Source organism: Limulus polyphemus, unplaced genomic scaffold (assembly GCF_000517525.1).
Source record: "Limulus polyphemus unplaced genomic scaffold, Limulus_polyphemus-2.1.2 Scaffold295, whole genome shotgun sequence".
NCBI classification, from domain to species: Eukaryota; Metazoa; Arthropoda; class Merostomata; order Xiphosura; family Limulidae; genus Limulus; species Limulus polyphemus.
In genome coordinates, this window is record NW_013665905.1 from 121,793 (window position 1) to 144,975 (window position 23,183).

The 23,183-nt window shown below is 31.1% G+C and overlaps 1 protein-coding gene across 8 annotated transcripts in view; it reads right to left on the bottom strand.

Moving 5' to 3' along the window:
* Positions 1-22,557, bottom strand: part of LOC106457130 (L-asparaginase-like) — a 40,145-nt gene extending 17,588 nt beyond the window's left edge. For 6 of the 8 annotated variants that reach the window (XR_002610075.1, XR_002610076.1, XM_022382946.1 and 3 more), the window contains exons 1-10: positions 22,295-22,557; positions 19,682-19,961; positions 18,503-18,623; positions 17,295-17,406; positions 13,766-13,891; positions 13,377-13,460; positions 10,137-10,263; positions 8,662-8,774; positions 7,246-7,431; positions 1,228-1,341 (exon numbers count right to left, since the gene is read on the bottom strand). Coding sequence is in view for 6 of the 8 variants with exons in the window: in XM_022382946.1 (XP_022238654.1) it covers positions 1,228-1,341; positions 7,246-7,431; positions 8,662-8,774; positions 10,137-10,263; positions 13,377-13,460; positions 13,766-13,891; positions 17,295-17,406; positions 18,503-18,623; positions 19,682-19,958 (1,260 nt within the window). In the remaining 2 variants the exon portion in view is untranslated. The remainder of the gene's footprint in view (positions 1-1,227; positions 1,342-7,245; positions 7,432-8,661; positions 8,775-10,136; positions 10,264-13,376; positions 13,461-13,765; positions 13,892-17,294; positions 17,407-18,502; positions 18,624-19,681; positions 19,962-22,294) is intronic. The other 2 variants (XM_013916517.2, XM_022382945.1) reach the window with 2 other exon arrangements.
* Between the last annotated feature and the right edge of the window lie 626 nt (positions 22,558-23,183).

Here is a 23,183-nt window from a genome sequence, read left to right on the forward strand (position 1 = left end):
ATGAAAACTATAACAAGCATAAAATGGTCACGAGGTCGGTCCCAGGGACCGAGCCCAAGCTGAAAAGCGTTAATGATATCACATTAGGTAAAATACACAACATGACTATAATAAAAGAATTGTTTCAAGAATGATTAGTTTTATCATTATAAGTAATATATATTTTGAACATTGTATTAAGTTAACTATGTTCACTACTAGGTGTATATGTTTACTTCTAATCTATGTAGGTAACATGCTTTGATCAGAAGTTGATTAATTACAAAAAAATGCATTAATGAAACAGTATGCAACTTTGTTATGCCAGCCAAACTGATCAACCCATAAAGTATGAAGTCAGCATGGAAAAGCCAACTTTGGCAGTTGCAGAATCAAGTTGAATCAGTCACTGAAATAAAAAAACAAAGTTAAGTAAGATTTTTAAACACTTGAAACCAACAATATTTTTAAGATCAAGTTCAACCATTCTTTCAAGCTATCATATGACAGATGGCATCAGAGTGCAATGTTGTCATCTTGTATGTGTACAGGTGAGAGAACACTTAATTAACAAGGATTAAGTTCTGGCAACTGTTGTGTCTACAGGGGTCACAAGAACAGTTGGCTGCTTGTTAAAGCACCATCTTAGGAATCAGTATAGGCATTACTGTATGTCATATACTCCTGCAGCAAAAGTTTAACAAAGTTTTGAAAGGTATAGATGTCTGCAAACTCTTTCCGATTTTAGTATTTTATATTCTTCTTCTTTACTAGATTCACTTCATGTTAAAACCTGGACTACTAAATTATAATATGTTAAATATACCAGTGGTGGTTTCCTTGTTTGTGCTAGACATAAGATCATGTAATGTTTGTATTTATCATTCTTTTCCTGTTGCCATCTTGCATCGTGTAGTGAGATTAAAGTTTGTTTGTTTGTTATTTATTAAGCACAAAGCGACACAATGAACTATCTGTGCTATTCCCATCACATGTATTGAAACTATTTTTACTGTTACAAGTCCACAAGCATATCAGTGAGCCTAATACTATTCATTGTATTTTTATATTAGTAATTATACTAAAGAGTGTTCAATTCATTATTTTCAGACTTGCTAAAGATGGAATATATGTAATTCCAAAACATCCATTAAAGATGTTTACAATCATTAATGTGGCTCTACTATTCTTCAATACCATGGTCTATTTTAGAATTTAACTACTCATAATGACTTAGAATTATCCCACCTTTCTCTTCATCTGGTGGGACCATTCAGACTTGCTAAGTACATATCCTAGCTTAGTAAGGGCTGCTTCTGGTGTCATGTCTGAGCCTGGTACAACTCCAATGTCCATCAAAGCCTAGGATGTCAGAAAACTGTTTTAATGCCTTTAAATAACTCCAATATTTAGATCAAACACAAATTTCCTACATGCTTCCTCTGAAATATTAATAACAAAAGACAGAATAGAATAGTTTTAACCTCTACAGAATTCTGACTTACATTAACTCAATACTAGATCAACCTCAAATACATCAACACTCTGATGTTACAGTAACAAACAAACATCTCTAAGTCAACTTCTAACATGTCTGGAGAGCAACTTGTATTAGGTTGCATAATTTTTTCTATAAGACTAGGCACCATTAAATCTAAAGAACAGTACAGAGCAATTAAATTTGATCACACAAGATTTTCTATTTAACCTACTGTGTTTATAGTTTTCGTCTAACTTAGTAAGGTTATTATAATAAAAATAAAACAGCATAATTTTATCTGTAACAGTAAGGTCTCTTGTTCAGTGGCTAAGTGATGAGAGTTAAATATACAAGAAACAAATCTAAACACAAAGGATCCTCAATCTAGGACCATAACGCTTTACACTAAAATAATTTTACTGTAGAAATGTCACATATAAAAATATTAAAGGTTTTATAGGTCAAAATGTAATTTTGTGGAAAACATTTTTCATGGATGAGTTCAAGGTATCTATTTATGACAAGGAAAGCTTTATACAACTGGTTGGCTCTTTAATGGTTTTCACTTACTAGCCACAAGACATTTGTACTTTCTCATGAGGATGAATAAGTGTAGATTGAAGCTGTGTTGCAGATGGCTTAGGCTCTTCTTTGTAGCAGCTGTATCAGTTCTTCTTTGACAGAAGTGGGTAACTGAATGGATCATGTAACAACAACAGTGGGAACAGATGTCAATTCTGCAAACTGAGATGGAGAACATGAACCTGGTCTAAGGTTATTTTTACCTCACTTTATAATTTTATATTTGTGATGATAGGATTTAGAATACCTGAGAATGTACATGATTGGTTGACTACACCAGTAGTTCTCAACCTTTTCTCCCTCAAGGATCCCCCCTTCACGAAACAAACAATCTTATGGCTCCCCATACTCATATAGGTCTATTTGCAGAAGCTTATCAAGTGAACAAATGTAACACTAACAAAAATAAGTAGGTATGTTACTGACATTTTCAAATAAAACATTATTTTCATTTAACTGAACACAGTATCCCTTTTCTTGTTTCAAACTGTAATATGAAAACTCGATTTTTACTGTTCTGGATCCCCTTTAGAATGTTCATGGGACACTAGGGATCCACAGACTACAGGTTGAAAATCGTGAGTCTAGACTATGTTGTCAGTGCTTAACCTGAAGAAAATATAGATGGTTAAGAAAAGTGATGGTTTCATTATCACACATACCCAGAAAATGTTCTGAATCAATTTTTAAGGTTACTAAAGAGTTTTATTACAATGTTGGTTCAAATTTACTCTGTGTTAATGAACTACTGCCCAATTCTAGACATACCACAAGGAGGAGGAGGTGGGAGGAAAAGGTACATATTGAAACTTTAGATTTATGAATTCTAAGCAATCCACAGAATAATAAATAGAGACTGCTATTAGTGCATAACAGTATATTTTTATTCAGGTAAGTTGCAATGTTTCATTGGCTTATTAAAGGATCTGTCAGCATTACTTTTTGATCTGGGTGATTAACTTAATTACTTTTGAAAATTAATTACACCAATAATGTTATGTAAAATAGCTGATATATCAAAATTATAATGAAATATATTAATATCACAAAAATAATTAATTAAAGTTAGTGTTTCACAGTATTACTATTTTCAATTATTCCAACTATCCATGTCTCATATGAGAATAATCAATTGACTATCAAATTCCACCAATTACCCAGCTTTAATTACATTCAGTATAATTTACAAGAATTGTATAATGGAAGTTTTCCAGCAAGTATTTCTTTTTCTGATTTTATGTATTTTGCTTGCAAAAAAAGATCAAATGCATAGACTGAAAATTTAAATGTGAAAGAATGCTAACATACAAAAACAAAACTGTAACATAAACAGATATACAAAGTAACTGGAAGTATAAAAATCCAAAAGAAATTTACACACATTTAGAAGCTTTACTAAGGAGGAACAAAAATACATATTACCACCTCCTAAAAAACACTGCTAAACATGTTGCTTGACTAATATCCAATATAACTCATCTGCAAAAATATAAACCATAGCAGCATCAATGCAGATTAATGAGAATATTAAGAAAACTTTCAACATTGAGAAGACCTACATTAGCCAATATAACAATAATTTAAACAGAAATAGTCAATAGATAACCTTTCTAAAATCCCCTCTACCAATAGTCTAACACAGGTTCAAAGCTTAAAAACAGTTTAGCAATATTATCCCATTTTAAAGCTCTGCAGAGTGCTTAACCTTACTGCTATATTTGTAATAGTCGCCTAATGAAGAAAAAAGTGTAGGCAAGCTGAAACATTATATCATGTAAGATTCAAGTGGACAAGGGAAATTTGAATTATTTAAAATCAAATTACTTTACATAATTATGGCATACTACTAATTTAGTTAATCACAGAATAAAATATAGATACAAACAATAAAGCTGCAGTTTGTACAATGAAAAAATCAATATTAAGTATTGATATCAGACTGCTACAACAAACTAATGTAACTATCTCTTTTTATTATTACCTGATAATTATAACAATAAATCACCACATTCAATCATCTTTTATATAAAGTATCATTCATACAGCTAATACTAAGTTTTCTTAATTCCAAAATGGTAATTAAGAGATAAAATGTATAATTTTATCCCCTTTAGCCATTTTATGTATTGATAAATTTGTTAAATGGTATCCATTTAATTTTACAAATTAAATACAATATTCATATAGTGAAAAAATAAGAAATATTCCAGTTTAAATTTGATCAACATTCTAACTTCCTCCATTTGCTGAGATCAATATATTTCTCAAACCCACAAAAGAAGCCGTGCCCAACTATCCATAACTTTTTTCAAAACCATGCATTCCTATTTGAGATACAGGTAGATAAACAACAGAAAAAGCTTTTTCCTCTCTTTCAAGATCAGAACCATCCCTTTGAATATGGCAGAAATAGACATTAGCCTAGAGAAGGAGTCTGATGCATGTGTAAGCAAAGTCATTGCTCATAGAAATAACAGAATATTTTACCATATTTATACCTCAGTTAGGAACCAGTTAAATGATTGTAGTATTGTAATACTTATTATAGTGACTGATATAGTTTAGTGCTCTAAAATGAATATTTGAAAGGTATAATAATTATTATTTGGTCAACAAACTTAAGAGAAAAACTAGGCCTCTTCCTACAACTCAAAGCCAGCCCTTATCAATCAAATATTTATCAAGTTTTCCCCTAAATTAACTGCACCCACAACATCCAAAGTCAACCTGCTCCAGGGGCTAACCACCAAGGTAGAAAAATAAAACTGTCTTCACTGAAGATGACTTCTTCCCTGCTACAGTTTATATTTGTGTTCCCTAGTCTTAACATTCTCACTATTAAATATGACAAAAGATGATGCATCAATAGTATCAATATCCTTAACATTCTTAAACACCTCAATCAGATTCCCTCTAACTTCTTTTTTTCGAGAGAAAGCAGGTTCAGAGATCTTAAGCTATCCTCATATAACATTTCCATAGCAGGTATAATCCTACCAAGTAGCTCTCCTCTGAACCCCTTCCAACAATTCAATGTCCTTTCTGAGGTAAGCAGCCCAAGCTGAACACAATACTCTAAATGTTGCCTAACTAATAACATTATAACCCTCTCTACCCTGCCACTAGCAACAGCACATTGCTTGGATGGCTTAAGAGACTGATCAACCAGAACACCAAGATCTTTTTCTTACATAACACTGTTAAGATTATTTCCATCAAAGTTATACTCATTATTCAAATTGTGATATACCACATGCATTAGCTTGCATTTATTATGCTAAAAAGCTATCTGGCATTTATTCCCCCAACTCACCAAATAATTCAACTCCATTTGTAAGACAGTAATATCCTCCTCACAGCCAACACCACCATATTTTTAATGTTGATGTAAATCAAAAAGAGCAAAGGTCCTAACACTAAGCCCTAAGGTACTCCACTCGGTTTGACTTAACACCATTTATAACAACCTTCTGCTTTTTTCCATCTAGTCAGTTTTGTATCCAGTGAACCAACCTATCTCCCACACCTACAGAAATAACTTTTTAAATGAGACTTTTATGTGACACCTTGTCAAAAGCATCTGTTATCAGATTTCCAAAAACTTTTTCCCACCACTGATAGGTTAATTGCTGGAACAATTTCTACCACCTCCCTTAAAAAGAGGAGTAACATTAGTCAACTTCCAATCTTCTAACACCTGCCCACAATTCAAGGACTTGGAAAAAATAATAGCAAGTGACTCGCATATCTAATCCTTAACCTATTACAAAACCCTTGTGTAAATGTTATCTGACCCAGGTTTTTTTATTACTCTTTGAACTTCCCTTTGTTTTTAATAAGCTCACAATTAATGGGATCAGTTTGTTCAACCTTGTTTCCATCTAACAACTAACTGTTCAGGTTGAGGAATATTGCTTGAATCTTCATTAGTAAAAACTGAAGAAAAGTAGAATTTAATAGCCCAGCCATCCCACAATCATCAGATATTAGCCTTTCATTATCATCCCTAAAAAGCCCTACTATAATTCTAACATTTTGCTTACACTTAATGCATTTCAAGAAATCCTTACTATCTATTTTCATAGTTTTTTGATCACCTAATTTCCTCTTTGACCAACTCTTGGTCTTCTATAGTCCTCCAAATCTTCCATCATTGCAGCAAATTTAAACTTATATTTATAATGCTTTTCTTTAATTTTATCTTTTATAGCCTTTATAAACCAACATGGTCTCTTACTTGCAGCTACCATTTCTTGTCTATAATGAACAAGCCTATCTTGAATATTTAATAATTTACTTGAAAAATTTTCCACATTTGATTAGTATCTCCAACTAATTCAGTTACTCAATTCACAGCACATCTCATCTCTTCAAAATTTGCTTTTTTGAACCATATCTCATTATTCCTTAAGTACATATGCAACAAAATATCTTAATCTAATTGAGCAATGATCATTTGCACCAAGATGTTCCCCAACCTCTACCCTATCAACCATTTCTTTATTAGATATTAACAATAAATCTAAAATAATGCAGTATTTCGGTGTACGAGAATCTGCTAATGTGTTCACAGATGAATAAACTGCTTACATGATACAAGCCAGGTAATAAAACCATAAAATTAAAAGGAAACAAATGGGAAAAGGTTAACAGTTGAAATTTTGAATTTCATTAACAGAAGATGTTGCAACAAATCATGCATTCGAAGTAAAAAAAAATGTACTGTTCATTTCATTTCATAATTTTAAACTTTTAATTTCAATGCTCATTGATAATTTAGCTATAGTCAGTGTTATGTTACAGAAAATAACAGATAAAGTTCTACCAAAAAAATAAAGAATTATGATATTCATTTAGGAGGCTCCAGATGTTAAACAAATTAACTAAGAAAACTGTAAGATAGAAAGAAGTATCTTTATTCTTAATATAAAAATTACCTTGCACTCAGACTGACTCAGAAATGGTTTTATAAATTCACAAACTAATCTTTATTATAGATACTTGTTAAAATAGACTTATGTTTATTAAATGCTTATCAGATTTCATGAAGATACACCTAATAATTTTAGAGTTCTAGTACATACAGCTTTGAGTTTCTGGTACTTTGTACAACTGGGCTGAGCTGCGCATAAAGGTTTTATTCATTGTTAGTTAAATATTATGTTTTTTACACTATTAAGTTAAAGTTATTTATTTACACTTACATTTCCAGTTTCATAAAATGGATCAACTCTACCACTACAGCACTGAGTACAATTTACAATTATAACACCCCTTTGAGAGGCCCTTTTCAGTTCATCTAGTAGATCACGTCTATGGGTGGGGCCATTACCTGCTCCATATGTCTGAAGAACAACTCCTCGTATGGGAGGCATCAGAAAAGCCCTCACCTTAAATGAGAATAACAAAATATGTAGCTGTAGTACCATTTTGACACACTGAAGCTAAACTATATAATTCACTGTTTCTAAAAAAACATGTATTATTATTATTAATCTGAGGATACCCAGTTGCTTATATATGGTAGAAATATCTAATGAAAATGGTTCTATAATTATTAGTCAAAACAATTGGTTATGATATAAAATATTAATTGATCTGTTAATGTACTTTTACAAAGAAAGAGATAGCTTCTTTGAACATCCATTAGCAACAAAAATTGACAAATTTATATATATAATACCAATCTCATGAAAGTATGAGGAATACTGGCTTCTAGCTGTTACTTATACCTATACAACTGATGTTATTTCTGTTGTGACAAATATTTGGATGCCTGTGTTAGAATATTTACATTTTGTGATTTGTTTTAAAGTAATAAATCCAAAACTGATCACGAAAGAGACTATATTCACTTTATTTTTTTTACCAGTCTATTCTGATTAATACCTTTACTATTTTTCAAGACTATTATTTCAGGAAATTATTCTCTCACTTATAAAAACAACATAAATTCTGTTGAAAAACACATATGACAGTGGTTTCAATTTTATTTCAACTGGAACTTTTACACGTGTTAAAAAGGCTTTTTTAATGTGGTGAATTTTATCCAAAACATTACTATAATGAAGTAGTCAATAACAAGAACTTCTTGTTATTTTAACTAACGAGTATTAAGATTGAACTTCACATTATAACACCCCTGTGACTGAAAGGGTTTCTATCCCATCATGCATAAGATAAAAAAATAAATAAAATCTTTTAAAAAGTTATTTAATTAAAACAAGCAAGTTTAAATATTGGGTTCTCCTCCAACATTTATTAAGTGTTCTTGAAGACTGTTTTATGGTAATTATATATATTAGCATAGTCCTTAAAAAATATTAATATCTAGCTAAGTAACTGAAAAAGAATAGGTAAAAAACGTTAAATGTAGTTATATTATGAAAGATTATATTGGACAGTTATTATTTTTCAAATCATCCAGAGTTTTATTTCTTTTTAGTGTACAAAACTGCTGTACATAACCCTTCTAATCAACTGGTATCAAATATACTTAAAAAGAAAAACATTTTCAATTTAAAATTATATGTATAATTTTTAAAATCATGATAGTTTTTATAAAATCTCATTTTAAAGAATTGCTTTTCTTTTCAGATATCTCTATCAAAGTATCTTACCACTTCAACCGTAATACTAGGAAATAAACGCAGCAGACCAACATGGCGATTTAGCTTGTCATGAACACAAAACTCTTCAATTGTTGTAGGTTGAAAGACATTCTGCCATTGAACTGCAAGACAATTACACGGCAGGTTTAAAATCATTCTACCAGTGAAGCACAAAACAAGAACTTAGTAGATTTAAAGATATTTTGCTATTGAACTGAAAACAAGTACACAGTAGATTTAAAAACATCCTCCTGTGAACCATAAAACAAAATACATTTGTTGTACCCAAAATTTATTAATTTTTTGTAATATATGCAATAAAATATAACAGCTAATTGTTGTTAGAAGTAAATTACTTATTCAAATAAGAGGGAATCCTCAATAGCTACAGCACTTGAAATTCTTTTAGACAGGATCAGAGTAAATTAATCTATGAGAACATTTATCCATTTTTATTAACTATATTTTTGTGCACCAGCAATATCAAGCTTGGGGCATGCGTATATCCGATTCAATTTTACTCATCAGGATCTCAATCAGCCTACCCTCAAATTGAAATTCTTTTAGGTAGGATTAGAGTAAATTAATCTACGAGACCTTGGGTATGGTCAAATTCATCAATTGAAAGGGTTTGATCTCCTGAGTCCAAAACTGTAATTAGATCTCAAATCAGTCAAATGATGGAGCATTGAGCAAAAAGTTTGTACTTGAAAAAAATAAAAATAAAACTCAAGAGCCATTTTATGAGCTGCTGTACTGCAGCTAAAAAAATCTAAAAGTTATTATTTATCGACCTTTAACAGTTTATTACATTATTTAAAACATTATTTTCTCCTGAAAAACTGTTTTCCATCTGACTTTTTTAAATAATTATTCAACTGGTTTTTGATTAAAGAGCAATTAAACATGAGTAGTTCTTCAATTACAAGGAAAGAATTAAAGGAAAACAGTTTTAACTTAAACATTTTCAACTTGAATGTCATATTTTGCATAAGGGGTAAATTGCCAGATCAGTGGATACCCCTATACTTCAGGGATAATTATTCCTAATGTTGGACTACTGACCAGAAGGATGGCAGTAATACAGCAGCACCTGTTGCCATTAGAGCTTTGTCCAGCTCTTTAAATATCACCTTTATAACACGTCCACAACTGAAAATAAAGATCATGCTCCATGAATTAAATCTTGAAGATTGGTTTGCCCCATCCATAGCCTAACACACTAACCACTGGGTCATGTCTGGCCTATGACAACAGAGCCAAATTTTCATTTGGAAATTTTTAGCCATCTATAGAAACTTATTTTCTGCTTCCAAAAATTAATTTGCAGCACGACCAGCTAGAACACTGCATGTTAGTAATCTTCTAAAGAAGTTCTCTATTTTCAAATAATTACCTGCTAAAATGTAAACATTTATCCTCCTTCCCAACCCAACCCACCTAAACTACATTTATAGAATACCTGAAATTCATTTTATTCTTACTATGTATTTTGATTCCAACAGTTGCAAGAGAAGCCAGATTTGGGGATCCAAAAGCATCCAAGCTGCTGGTACTAATTTTGCTTGTTCGATTCCCTCGAAAAAGTTGATTGTTAAAAAGAACAGTAACCTTTAGAAAAAAAAAATTAGTGCATCTTATTAAAATGTAAAAAAAAAGAAAAAGAACCTACAACTAAAATAAATCTACACAATCAAGTATCTAATGCAAAACCTAACTAGCACACACTAAAATACCAGTCACTGTTTATCTTATGAAGGAAACATGCAATAACCTATGAAATAATCGTTTTGGAAAGTTAAGCATAAGTCTGTAAACACCTTATGATAGAAAATTATATTCAAAATTAAAATAAACTGTTAAAAAACATTCTGGTAGAAAAATAATTTAAATATGCACTAGCATTATGCACACATTGTAGTCCATCTTATCAGAAGATCAAATTTTGAATGCTTATAATTAAGTTAGAAATATGTACTACATCCACTAAATGATATCTGATTTTACATTGCTTACAAGCAAATCAACATAAACTACCCATATTTTCTTTGGCTTACTTGATATAAAAACAAGTACAAGAACTCTGTCAAGAGTGTGTTGAACATGAAGTGACGGGAGGGAAAGGAAAAGAAAGATAAATTTTTATGTAATATTTATTTAAAACACACTTTAAAAAAAAGTGATTCAAACAGTATTATCATTTGTATCATATCATGATCAAATTTCCACAGTGAACATGAAGAAGGAGAAATGAGCCAGACAATAAGGGAGCTGCCCAAATAAGGCACACCATTTCTAAGTCAGTTTTCAGTGGCAGCCCTGCCCCTATTCTCTAGAAAAATGAAGATATGTTATGGGTCACTTAATCTTAACGAAGTTGTATAATCTAAGGAAAAATACAACAAAACTACAAGATATGTAAGGATGGTCCACCATCCAGCCAAAAGAAGATGAAGAAGGTAGTCACAACTTCTTTGGCTGTAACATCCAGTCAGATAAGTAGAAATATGGAACTAACACTCAGCAGTCTAGATAAGCTCACACCCAGTCTTCATATGTCAGACTTACCAGAATCCATGATGGAAAAATAAGAAGCAAACTACATCAACCCAATTCAATAACATAACCAAAACAGCAGGTTTACAATTGATGTAAGAAGTATAGGATTGGAAGAAATAAAAGCTTTAACACATACAAAGACGAGTTGATTAGCATGGGTTTTATTCACATCGATAAGTAGTCTTCAATCTCAATTACTAGTTAGATCCTATAAATGTGAATATGGCTGTGACATATCACTGTGTTAATCTTTTTGTTTGTTTTCAGATATTTGTGCAAAGTTACTCAAGTGCTATCTGTTCTAGCTATCTCTAATTTTTAACTAACAGAGTAGAAAGAAGGCAGCTAATCAACAGCATTCATCTCCAACTCTTCAGCTACTCATCTGACTGAAACTATCACCCTTATAATGCATCAACAGATCCAAGGTGCAGATGATTTTTTTTTTCAGTGACAAGATGCAAACAATCGACCTGCAGATCCACTGGTCCATGCTGTTCCTCATTTGCGATAATAGTATAAGTTTTGCAGTTATGTACAAAAAACAGACTTATAGTAAACACAGGAGTACCATTCACATTAAGCAAAATATCCAAATCTCACAGACCAACAATACAGCAGAGCAAAATAAGAACTGGAAGGATTGTGTAGTATAGTATATAACTTGTTGTCATTACATGATGAGAGTCCTTATCAGGGTTTGCAATAGTACTGCAGGTACTACCAGTACTTGATCATCTCTAATCATGTGACTCGAGCAGTTAGAAATTCAACTATTCTTCCCAGTGTGTTCTTGTGGGAAAATGTTTTTTCACATCAAACCAAACTGTCAATTATCTGTAAGCCCATGTAGTATGATGACTATGGCAATGGATCAGTTGAAATCTAGGCTTTCTATTGTTATAAATTTAATGGGAGTTGGCCTCAGAAAAATCAATTGGCAAACTGTAAATTAGAACATGTTGTCAGAGGTAGGCATGGAAAGTGATTTCTGAATTTTCATTGATTGCTCTTTAGCCCCATAAGATTGAAGAATATAAAAATATAGCTTCAGAATATTGATGATGAAATTATAGAGAATATTTTATATTCAATTTAGTAATTTTCTAGGGGGTGGACAAAAAAATCAAGAAGAGGAGATAGCTCAACAACAAATATCCAAATTCTCACACTAGGGAAACTTGAGGTTGTTTTAACAATTTCTTTACACAATTAAAAACTTAAAACTTATATAATATTAAAATTTGATTTATTATCTATGGTTTGATATCAAGTTTGTTCGTATACCATGATAATTAGGTAGTTTAATTAAATTTTGAATGTGACTCACTAAAACATTGTGGCATATGCAGTTTGACCTGCCTGCATACTAAGGGTTAATCATGCATGCACCTACCTAACGTGCAATCAGTCACGTAGGCACATTCACGTTCTCTTCCAGAGTGCGAAAGTCACCAGTTTCCTATATTTCATGCTATTGCCAATTTTCATGCTGAGATTCACTTATCAACTGAAGTATGAACTCAAAACTACCACATCAAACATTTATAATTCTGTGAAAAGCGAAGCTGAAATATCAGAGGAGGCATTCAGTCAGAACTCCAAAGATGGGACATGTGATAACAGATATTATTCTCAATATATGATAAACCAGTACCAATATTGGATGCCAAGTAACGCTGGTACCGACTGCAAACCCTGGTCATTATCTATGGATCATCTCATGAACTAGGTTTATTCAACAATAAGGGTATCATAATATTACAATACAACACTTGAGTAAGGAAGCATATTATGCTAATATAATAACAGGTGGGCAAACAACAATTTATACTGATCATACCTGAAGAAGACAAGCCAATGTTCTGTTGAAACATGTAGTATGTTCTACCATCAATAAAACTTTTCCTTGTGTTTATAAATTGTTCTTCGCCTACCTATTATTATAAGACAATGTTAAGGAAAAAGCATGTAAAGCTTAGTATAACAACATATCAAAGTTTATCAAAAATATTTGAAGTAACCACACAAAAGTATTTTAAATCTACTCATATGTTAAATCCAGCACATTATTATTTTCTATTTCAAGACAATAAATTGTTTTCTACAATGAATGAAAATGACCCACAAAAAATTAGCCAATCAGTTTAAAATAAAGATCTTACCTCTGGAATAGTATAATTTCCAGCAATTATAAGTGAGCTGAGAAAATTCTCTCTCCCATCACTCCGTGGTTCAAATAAAGGAATCTGTATATAATACATTGATCACCAAATAATCTATTAGTAATTTATGTGACTACAAAATACGTGAAGCTCAAATATATTTTTTTATTTTCTGAAAGGCTAAAAATTTACACTATCAGGTGTAGCTTTTATTTTTAGAGAACTGAAAAACTGCAATGAAACCATTCTTCTCATAAATCTTAAAAACATAACAAATATATCTATAAAAAATATTAAAAACTAAAAAACTTCTTAGAAATTACAGTATCATTTCAAATACTTCTAGTGAAATTTAAATAGACTGAAATATGCTTCAAGTTTGAACAGACCTGGGAACCTGTAAGAATGACCGTCTTTCCAAGGTTCTCCAACATAAAAGAAAGAGCAGATGCTGTATAAGCCAATGTATCTGTACCATGAAGTATAACAAAGCCATCAAACTCTTCATATGCTTGCTAGGAAAAATACAAAACAAGGAACTAAAAATTACTCAGTATACCTCAAATATAAGACCAGAATTTGTAAAACTTATATTTTATTTGTAGACAATATACAGATCTTTGACATACAAAATAAAAAACAATGAAGATATTTATATTTTCATAATGATGAATAACATAATTCAAAAAAAAATATGGACATATTCTTTTTCTACTTTATTAAGCATGCTCTGAAAGTATCTTTATTTGAATTTGTAAAAGGTCCAAGATTAAAATTTCAAATAATTACTAACATTTACATAGATACATTTTCTTCCAGCCCTACAACAAACTTATCAGCTCAGTTACTATAGTTTCACCAATTTAACTACATGCAAGTTTTCATGAAATCATAAAGTAGAGATAATTTAATTTTTTTTTTCAAATAAAATTTAGAACACTGAAGTTAAAGCAAAGCCATAACTTGTCTTATTCAGATTATGGCATTTTTTTTAAAGTTAATGCATATTTATAAAGTGGTATTTCTGGTACAATACAGAGTGTCATAGATGTGTAATTACAACATATAAAATAAATTTATGTTTTACTTATGAATAAGAGTGACAATCCAAACCAGTAGCTGAGAAATCACGTGAAGTTGAAAACTACATTTGCACCATACCTAAACATATGTACACTGACACATTAACTCTATGCACACAGATGAGTCAAATTGCACATTATGATCTTTTTATTGTTGCATAAAAATCTAACAGACCTATTTTATTATCAATATATGTCAATAAACTTGAAATCAAACACAGTTTATAATTCAAATTTGTATATTATCCAAGTTTTAATTTCTTAATTTTAAAAAAGAAGTGTTTAAATACATTTTAATTCTTCACTACTCTGTGTCACATGACATATCTAGCTTCCTTATTTCTCCTTTTTACATTTTTTTCATCCTTTTAAAGCCTTTCAAACTGTCCAATCAATTAAAAATACTATAGATATTGACAGGCCAGATTTGCTGAGATATAAATAAACTTGTCCAGCCTGCAAATCAGGCTCCTCCATTAACAAGTGAAATATCCAAACTGTTATATGAAAAGAAGTTTTTTTTATTCTTAAGATGAAAATCACCTTCCACTCAAAGACTCAATAAAAGAATCATAAATTCGTAGACAAATCTTTAAAAATAAAAAATATTTATTAAAAAAATTGTCTTTTTGTGTGCAACATGCTTATAATGTTTACTAAAGGTTTACTATGTTTTGTGAAGATACACATAATAAATTCAGACTCCTATTAGTAAACACTGCTATATATAGCTTCACAGAAAAAATGTCTGGAGCAATGCACCAACACTGTACACACTCATGCTCATGTTTGTCAAGTCATACAATATACTTGAAAATGATGCAAAATCATTAAGTAGTTAAATAAAACTAACAAAACCTGACAAAACCTCAAACACATTCAGAAAAATTGATTTCCTTTATCAAGGGTGAAATGAAGATGTAAAAAAAGATACAGCTGAGATCTCTGTTATCATAAGGTGTTACTATGATGGCTGATCTGATAACCCAAAACTGTGCAAGACCTATTTCAGTGGAGTGTGGCATACAGCAAGGCACAAACAACACTAGTTTCTGATGTAGGAAGAATAGGGATGAGACTAAACAAATGATTAAGAATAAAAGAAACATTAAAGAAAAAACAAAGGGTTAAATGAACTATAGCACAGCATGTAAAATCACAGTAAAATACATAAACAAGTATTACAAATAAAAAACATATGCATAGTTATACAAATTTTAACAAGTAGTTTCAAACTAAGAAAGCTGGTACAGAAATTGGATAGAATAAGCTAGTGGTTATTGTAAGGAAGAAACAACTAATTACTGACAAAATATATTAAAAGTTAAAAAGTACTGATGCAAGGATTATGGTTAATATTCAAAACATGGCAGCATTCAAAAAGAGAACTCTAGTAAGCTCTCTCATTTCTTTGTCTATTTCCAACTGCAATCCAATTTTAATAGCTAATAGAGCCATATTATTGATGGAATGATGCAGCTGGACAGAGTGATGAGCAACAGGTAACTTTTTTTTGGGGGGAGGGGGGGTTCAGTAAGAGAAGGCTTGAAGGTTAAAATGTTCGATGTATGAGATGAGTCTGTGAAAGCTATCTAGTTTGTAATTTCCATTATGTTTAATGGTCCAAATTATCATTTGACCCCATGCCCTTCCAAGAAAGAAACAACACAAACTTTATGAAAGCTTTCAATAAATGGTCATTAAGCTGAAGCAAATTTGTGTGTGTGTGTGTGTATGTGTGTATAACAAAGGCTCTTGAGGTTTGGATTATAGCTATCACAAGAAAAATCCTATTCAGATCCTTTTGTGTTAGATTGTCTGTAAGTGGGGTTTCATAGTTGTGTAACACATATCTGTCACTAACAACATCCCATCAAAAACTTTCTAATCACACTCACAATGACATCTGTTAATGAAACCAGCTTTTGAAAATTAGTAATGCTCTTCAATCTCATGTTAAAAAGACTCATTTATAGATGACTTTTGCGAAGTGACGAAATCATGGATTAATGTAAATAATATGATTAATTCATATCATAAATACAAGGTGTCCACAAAGGTCCTGTTCCAGTTTTATAGAACTAAACCAAAAGAGCTAGAATTATGCAGTTTTTAGCACCTTGTTGCTTAACTAATGAAGTTTTGCTTTTGATTTACAGATTGTAATCAGGATGTCCAGTTGCTAATGATTGAACTTTGAATGAAGATGGCAACTACACAGGAGAAAGCTCAATGTGTGCACTTTAAACACATAAGGATGCAATCTCTTGTGTAGGACTTTGTGCACCATTGATTTTGGTAGCTGGAGTTCACTTGAAGCACAACAAATAGACTTTCTAGGGCTGCGTTGGAACATCTCCTGGACACAGCAACAGTTTCTTCAGTGGATGCCCACTTTGAGGCAGGTCAATTACACTTCCTGTTGTCCAAAACTTGTGAAACCACCTCCTAATGCTGGGTTTGGAGGGAGGATCCTTGCCAAATTAGCAGTGGTAATTCTACTGAACAGTTGTCACTGATCACGACTGCAAACCAGATAATTCTAGTTCTTTTGGTTTTGTTGTAATAAAAATAAACTTTTAAAACCAGAACAGGACTTTGTGGACACCCTGTATTTATTCCCATGAACCCAAGTTCCTTCACTAAGGGTTACTAATGCATGGATGTCTTCCAAGTATGTTACAATAATCAGCTTAAAGTATACAAGTATATATTTTAAAATAATTAAAAATATCTAGGTGTGTTCAACAAGTTTCCTAAGTAAAACTACTACCTTATCCTCTGTAAAAGATTATAACAAAGAACTTTGTTATTACATTGTACACACAACACATACCTTGATATCTAAGGCAATATGTATCCAATCATCCATAGTCATGTTAGACGAGTCTAGCAAAGGATCATATTCAAAGATGGTGTACACAACACGTTTTGGATCACCAGTTTCCCTGAAAATTAACAAATAATACTTAAAAATTCATTTCCATTTTATACATATTCTGCATTATAAAAGTTTTCTCTGTCATCTTTATGAGACAAACTATTTTACATTTATAAAGTAATAATTATAAATCTGAGTGTAGCAGACCAACCTCATAACAGACTTGAGGCCATTCCAAAAGAAGCATTCTTCTCAGCAGAGTAGCTCATCACTCCTGATAGAACTAAAATAATATATATAAAATGGAGGTTGGGGCAGTAAATATCTATCTGTGGAGATATGTACATTCTCAGATGTGGTCACAGCTGGTGGCATAAAAGATAGCCATCAGGAATAATGCATGGTTTTTCTGTAACATGAAACCTACCAGGGTCACCAGCTGACAAATAAAAAATAACCTAAATATGTTGATCAATAAGGCCTAACAATTCAGACACGCATGAGTAAGGCCACCAAAGTTGTAGAATTTCTGATACTGGAAAATATAGTTGAAGCAGAAACCTAGTTCATCTGAGGGTTGAAATAGCTTAAAACTACACTAGCCAACTGAACATTCTATGCAATTTTTTTGTTCAATATGAGCAATTATTTTTAACATTTCAAGACATTCTCAACTCATTTGAACTATATATATATATATATCACTATTAACCTTTCATCTAAAGTTAACATCTAAAAAAAGAAAGAGAGAGAAACTTAGCACCAAATTAACTGTAGATTAAGTTAGTTTGCACATAATGCAAAAGGCAAACATACATACTCAGAAAACATACTGTCAGTTTAAAAATTTGAAGTCAATAAACTGTTTACTGCATTGAAAAATGTTAACAGCATTACACTTGTGTAGTGAACAGTCTTGTCTAAAAACATTCTGATTATGTTGTGAGAAGAAAGAATGCAAATTAACACAGACTTAACAGATTTACAATAAGTAGTGTACTTGCACACAATGACTAGGATTATATAAACAAAAAATACCAAACTGTAGAAGAAAATATGAATACAAGAAAATATGATAAGGACAGTTAAAGTATTAGAAATATTTTTAATGTAATTTAATTGTATATAACATGCACCCTCATGAACTTGAAAAGAAAACTTACGGGAGAACTAGTGGGACCTTTCTGCTATTGGCAGGGAAACTTTCTCGTGCATATGAATCATCATGAAGCTGGGGAAACTTCTTAAGATTGGATTCTAAAATATTGGACTGAGGAACATACACTGCAAAGAACACCACAAAATGTTAAAAAAAAAAAAACTTCCTCACTCATGAAACTTTACATGAAATTACTATATAAATATTATAAAAGAGTTACAAGTCCTAATAAAAAATGTTGTTGTAATGTTTTCTATTTATAGCTGGATTATTTGAGAAAAAGAAAAATGGAAAATCCAGTCCACTTCACAATAACTAAGATGTTTGAATTCTTCATATGCTATGATTAGCATAACCAACTTTTACCAACAGGCTTAACTTCACAATTAGACACAATCTCACAGAAATTTCACTTAGTTGCTATTTTCATCAAAACATTAATCTAAAAGTTTTGAGATGACAAAATCTTGTCAATACGTCATACATTCATAACAAAGTTTTCATTACAAATGTCAAGCCATCTCAAAATGTTTATTTTCTAGAAAATGGATTCATTATCAAGTCTTAAAACATTAACCTAATATTCATGGCATTAACTAATTAACTGGCTGACAGTAGCATATAAATGGACTATCTAATACAATGATTACTCATCAACTGACTGACAAACTTGCTAACACTCTAGCTTAATGCACTTCATATAAAGTTCTAGACATTACGGCCCTACCTATCACATTATGTCAAACTTCCTTTGTTCATAAGCTACAACAATATTTATGAAGCTTTTGGAATGGGAAGATGGTAAATCAGGTTTTATTCATAAATTTACAACCTTCTTTATTATTCTTAGAAAACTATAACCATATAAAAAAGAAAGTAGCTAAAACAATTGTTTACTGAAAACCTTAGGCTGAAGTACAACAGTGTCAAGAAATCATTCACACATTTATAACTATGTGAAGTACATAACTATTAGTCAATGGAATTACTAAAGTACTAAGTTTCAATAAGTAAATTTTACAACATTAGACTTTCATACAATATTCAAAAGTTTTAGTTATATTCTAATAATTAAGCCAGTTAACACAAAAAAATTCAAAATCTCACCAAACATATTTGATATCTGTTGGAAAATTCTCATAGCAATTATACTTTTTATCCAGACAGTATACAATAATATTACCTCCTTTTTCAGATCGTACCATTCCAATTGTCCCACCAGTATAAAGAACCAGCACCCTAGCTTCATTGTTTCCTTCCAAATTAAGATTTCCTACAGAACAATTTTTTCTCAAAACTTTAGGTGCATAAAATGGATCAATTTGAATACAGTCTTTGCATTCCTTTTCTTCACTATCCAGATTAACTTCCACACAGTTACATTGACTTCCTTCTGTTATAGTTGGGTTTACTTTTGCCACAACCTTCTCATCATCTTTCAGATCTTTATTTTCTTCCATTCCCTTGAAATAAATACAGTAAACAAACAAATGAAACATGAACTGTAAGAATTGCATAAGACCATGCTCCAATACTAAAACAATAAAAATATTTAAATATAATATTAATACACCAAAGAGGCAGCTCTGTATGATAAAAATTAGGTTGTATTGTATTTATTAGGTTGTATAGTTATTATATTTATTTATTACAGTTTTTATATGATCATTAAGATCTATATTCTGGATATGGGCATTTAATGGTAGTTCTATGCATAATACTTTAGTAGCTCAATTATCATCCAGTGTTGTTACATGTCTTTCTGCTAAGCATTGGTTAAATAACTGAGATAGAGGTTAGCTAAAAACAATGACCAACTTTTGTGTTGATAATGTTATATTTCAATTTTTCCTCAGATTTGAGTAAGTGACCTATAAAAGATAAACTTTCATTTTTCTGCCACTAGCCTTTATGCTGTATAAAGCACATTCTCAGTAAAGCTAAAATCTGTAAAGACTGCCCAATGAATTCTCCTTTAGGCATATTTTACTAAAACATCTTTCTATACATTACATATAAGTGACACATACTGAAGATGCCGCTATAATGTAAATCAGCATTATGGATTAACAGGTAATTTCTAGTTAACCTTTTATAAAGATCATTTCATACAGCATCTGACAAAAAAGATTAATGCACTTCACCGACATGTTCAGATGTGACATAATTACTTTCAGTGTTCATGCCTTCAATTCTAGCCTTATTAATCCTATAAAATTATTATTTTTGAATTCTTAAATCATTATCTCTAGTTTTTGTTTTTTCTGGAATTATAAATAAGCTTAAATTTCTAATCATGATTCATAGTTTAAAATTTCCAAATCTTCAATCAATCTAACTTATACTTGAAACCTTTGATAGTTGGTGACACTCCATAATTACAGAATTGAGGAAAAACAACACAACTGTAAGATTCACAAATACATCATTTATTCATGAACATGGTTTCGTCAGTACCTGACGATGCCTTTACTTGCAAAACCATGGTTGTGAATAAATGATGTACTTGTGAAACATACAATTGTGTTGTTTTTCCTCAATTCTGCAATCTGGTAACCCTTCTCTGCACTCAATCAGTCAATGTGGTATTGTTTATCTTTCTTGTGGTGAGGCTAAAAATGAACATAACATTCTTAATTACTAATTAATAAGTCTTATATTATTCAAACTTACATATTTTAAACCAAACACACATATAAATAGATTCCACTATTCTAACAGCTACAACATTGTGTACAAATATTTTCCATATTCCAATAACAAAGGTGTAATATTTTAATTTTTCTCATGAATACAGCAAGCATGATAAATAGATGTATTATACTTGATTATAAAAGATAACCAAATGTGCACACACTCAGTCCACTGGACCAACCTCATATACTGGAGAAGAAAAGTTGACTATAATTCTGAATTTACTAAGTGTACCTACATTAAAGGTGGCAAGCTTTTAGTAAAACGTTCAAGTCTGTTGTACACAAAAAAGTAAATGTGTTAGAAAAGTATTTCTACTCAAAACAATATAAGTTGACAATGCCATTCTGATTCAGACTCTCACAAGTTAGAGTGCAAGGTAATGTTCATATAAATAAAAATATTTTTGTCCATTGTACAGTTTGTGTATTGTACTTGCATAACCTTTAGAACCACCAAAATGCATATCCACAGCTTTTTTCAGTATCCTTATATATTGCATCCAATATGTCCGCTACCACAAACTAATACTAAATCAGCAATGAAGGGTAAAATTAATAGTTCATAACTCTGATATCAAATACATAATACCATGTTGAATGGCACTCTGTAAAAGGTCATAAAATTTGCATTTTGACCTCCACCCATGCACAAAAGGTGGTTAATCATGTGTTAATATATCCGAATAAAATGTCGATATACTACACTGATTCAAGTAATACTAGAATTCATTTTATAGATAATAATTGATAATAATACAAAATTAATAAGTGAAATCTGACAAACTTGATAAAGATAAGAAGAATGCCCCATCTGTAGTTTCTTTGGAAGCCTGTATATCTATATGTAATACGGTAATATATTTCTGTGAGCGATAATCTTCCTACAATAAATTTCATGGAAATTGAATTTCTTACAGTTACACAATTCATTAGCAGTTAGCACTTGCAGATTCCTTCAAAGTCAGAAGTTACTTGTAAATTGTATTGTATTGTAATAATAACTATGAACAATTTGCAGGGCTTGATATAAAATATTTTACTTATTACTAATCTTTTCTTCATTAAAATTACATATTTTAATGGGGAAAATAAAAACTTACAATTAATCAAAAAGAAGTCAACGAATCACTCAGTACGATGCAAGACTACCACTGGTCTTAATCTTAATTTCTTATTACCGAATATGTAATTCTAACAAAGTTAGCTTTCTTTAACTTATTCAGTTAGTGTCTATCTTAGCTTAACTTAATGGCATATTATTTAAAAAATAAATATAAAAATAACAAAAACTTCACAACTAGCTGTAATAACTGAGATCTTCTCCTTTAGTTCTCTGTTATACAATCTTAAGTTTAATCTTATATCACCGGTGCTGATGTTAGTGGTAATGACGTCATCTAGTACACATTACGCAATAAATCTGCAGTGTTGACAACATTAAATTTTGGCTTTTTATTTTCCACATCTATTTCTAGTAACAACAATGTAGGATTCAGATGAAATTATAGATACATTTATCATAATTACTAATAGAATAGAATCTTAATTAAAGAGGCCAACATTTGCAGGCGAATGCAATCCTATCATGACCAATTTTGACACCAGAAGAATCACGAAAAACACAGAAGAATCGAAAACTGTCTTTATCACTGTTTGGGACTCGTTTCACACTATATTGTTACGTATCTACTTGTTTGTTAATTTCCAGTATAAATTCTTTCTGAGGAACTTCAGCGATACAACTCCCTTCTTGATTAGAATTAGTTTATTCTTTGCAGTACACAGAATTTTCAGTCAGGACGTTTCTAAACTTAACTACATTTATAATACACGCTATAACTCACAGTGATTTCACTTTACTTACGGTGCCTACTGTTCACTTGACTCAATTATCTCTTTGACGCTGGCTTTCTTTGCCAGGCTTAATATATACTAAAAAAGAGGGCATCTAGATCACACTCGAGCTGGCGGGCAAATTCATGATCCTTC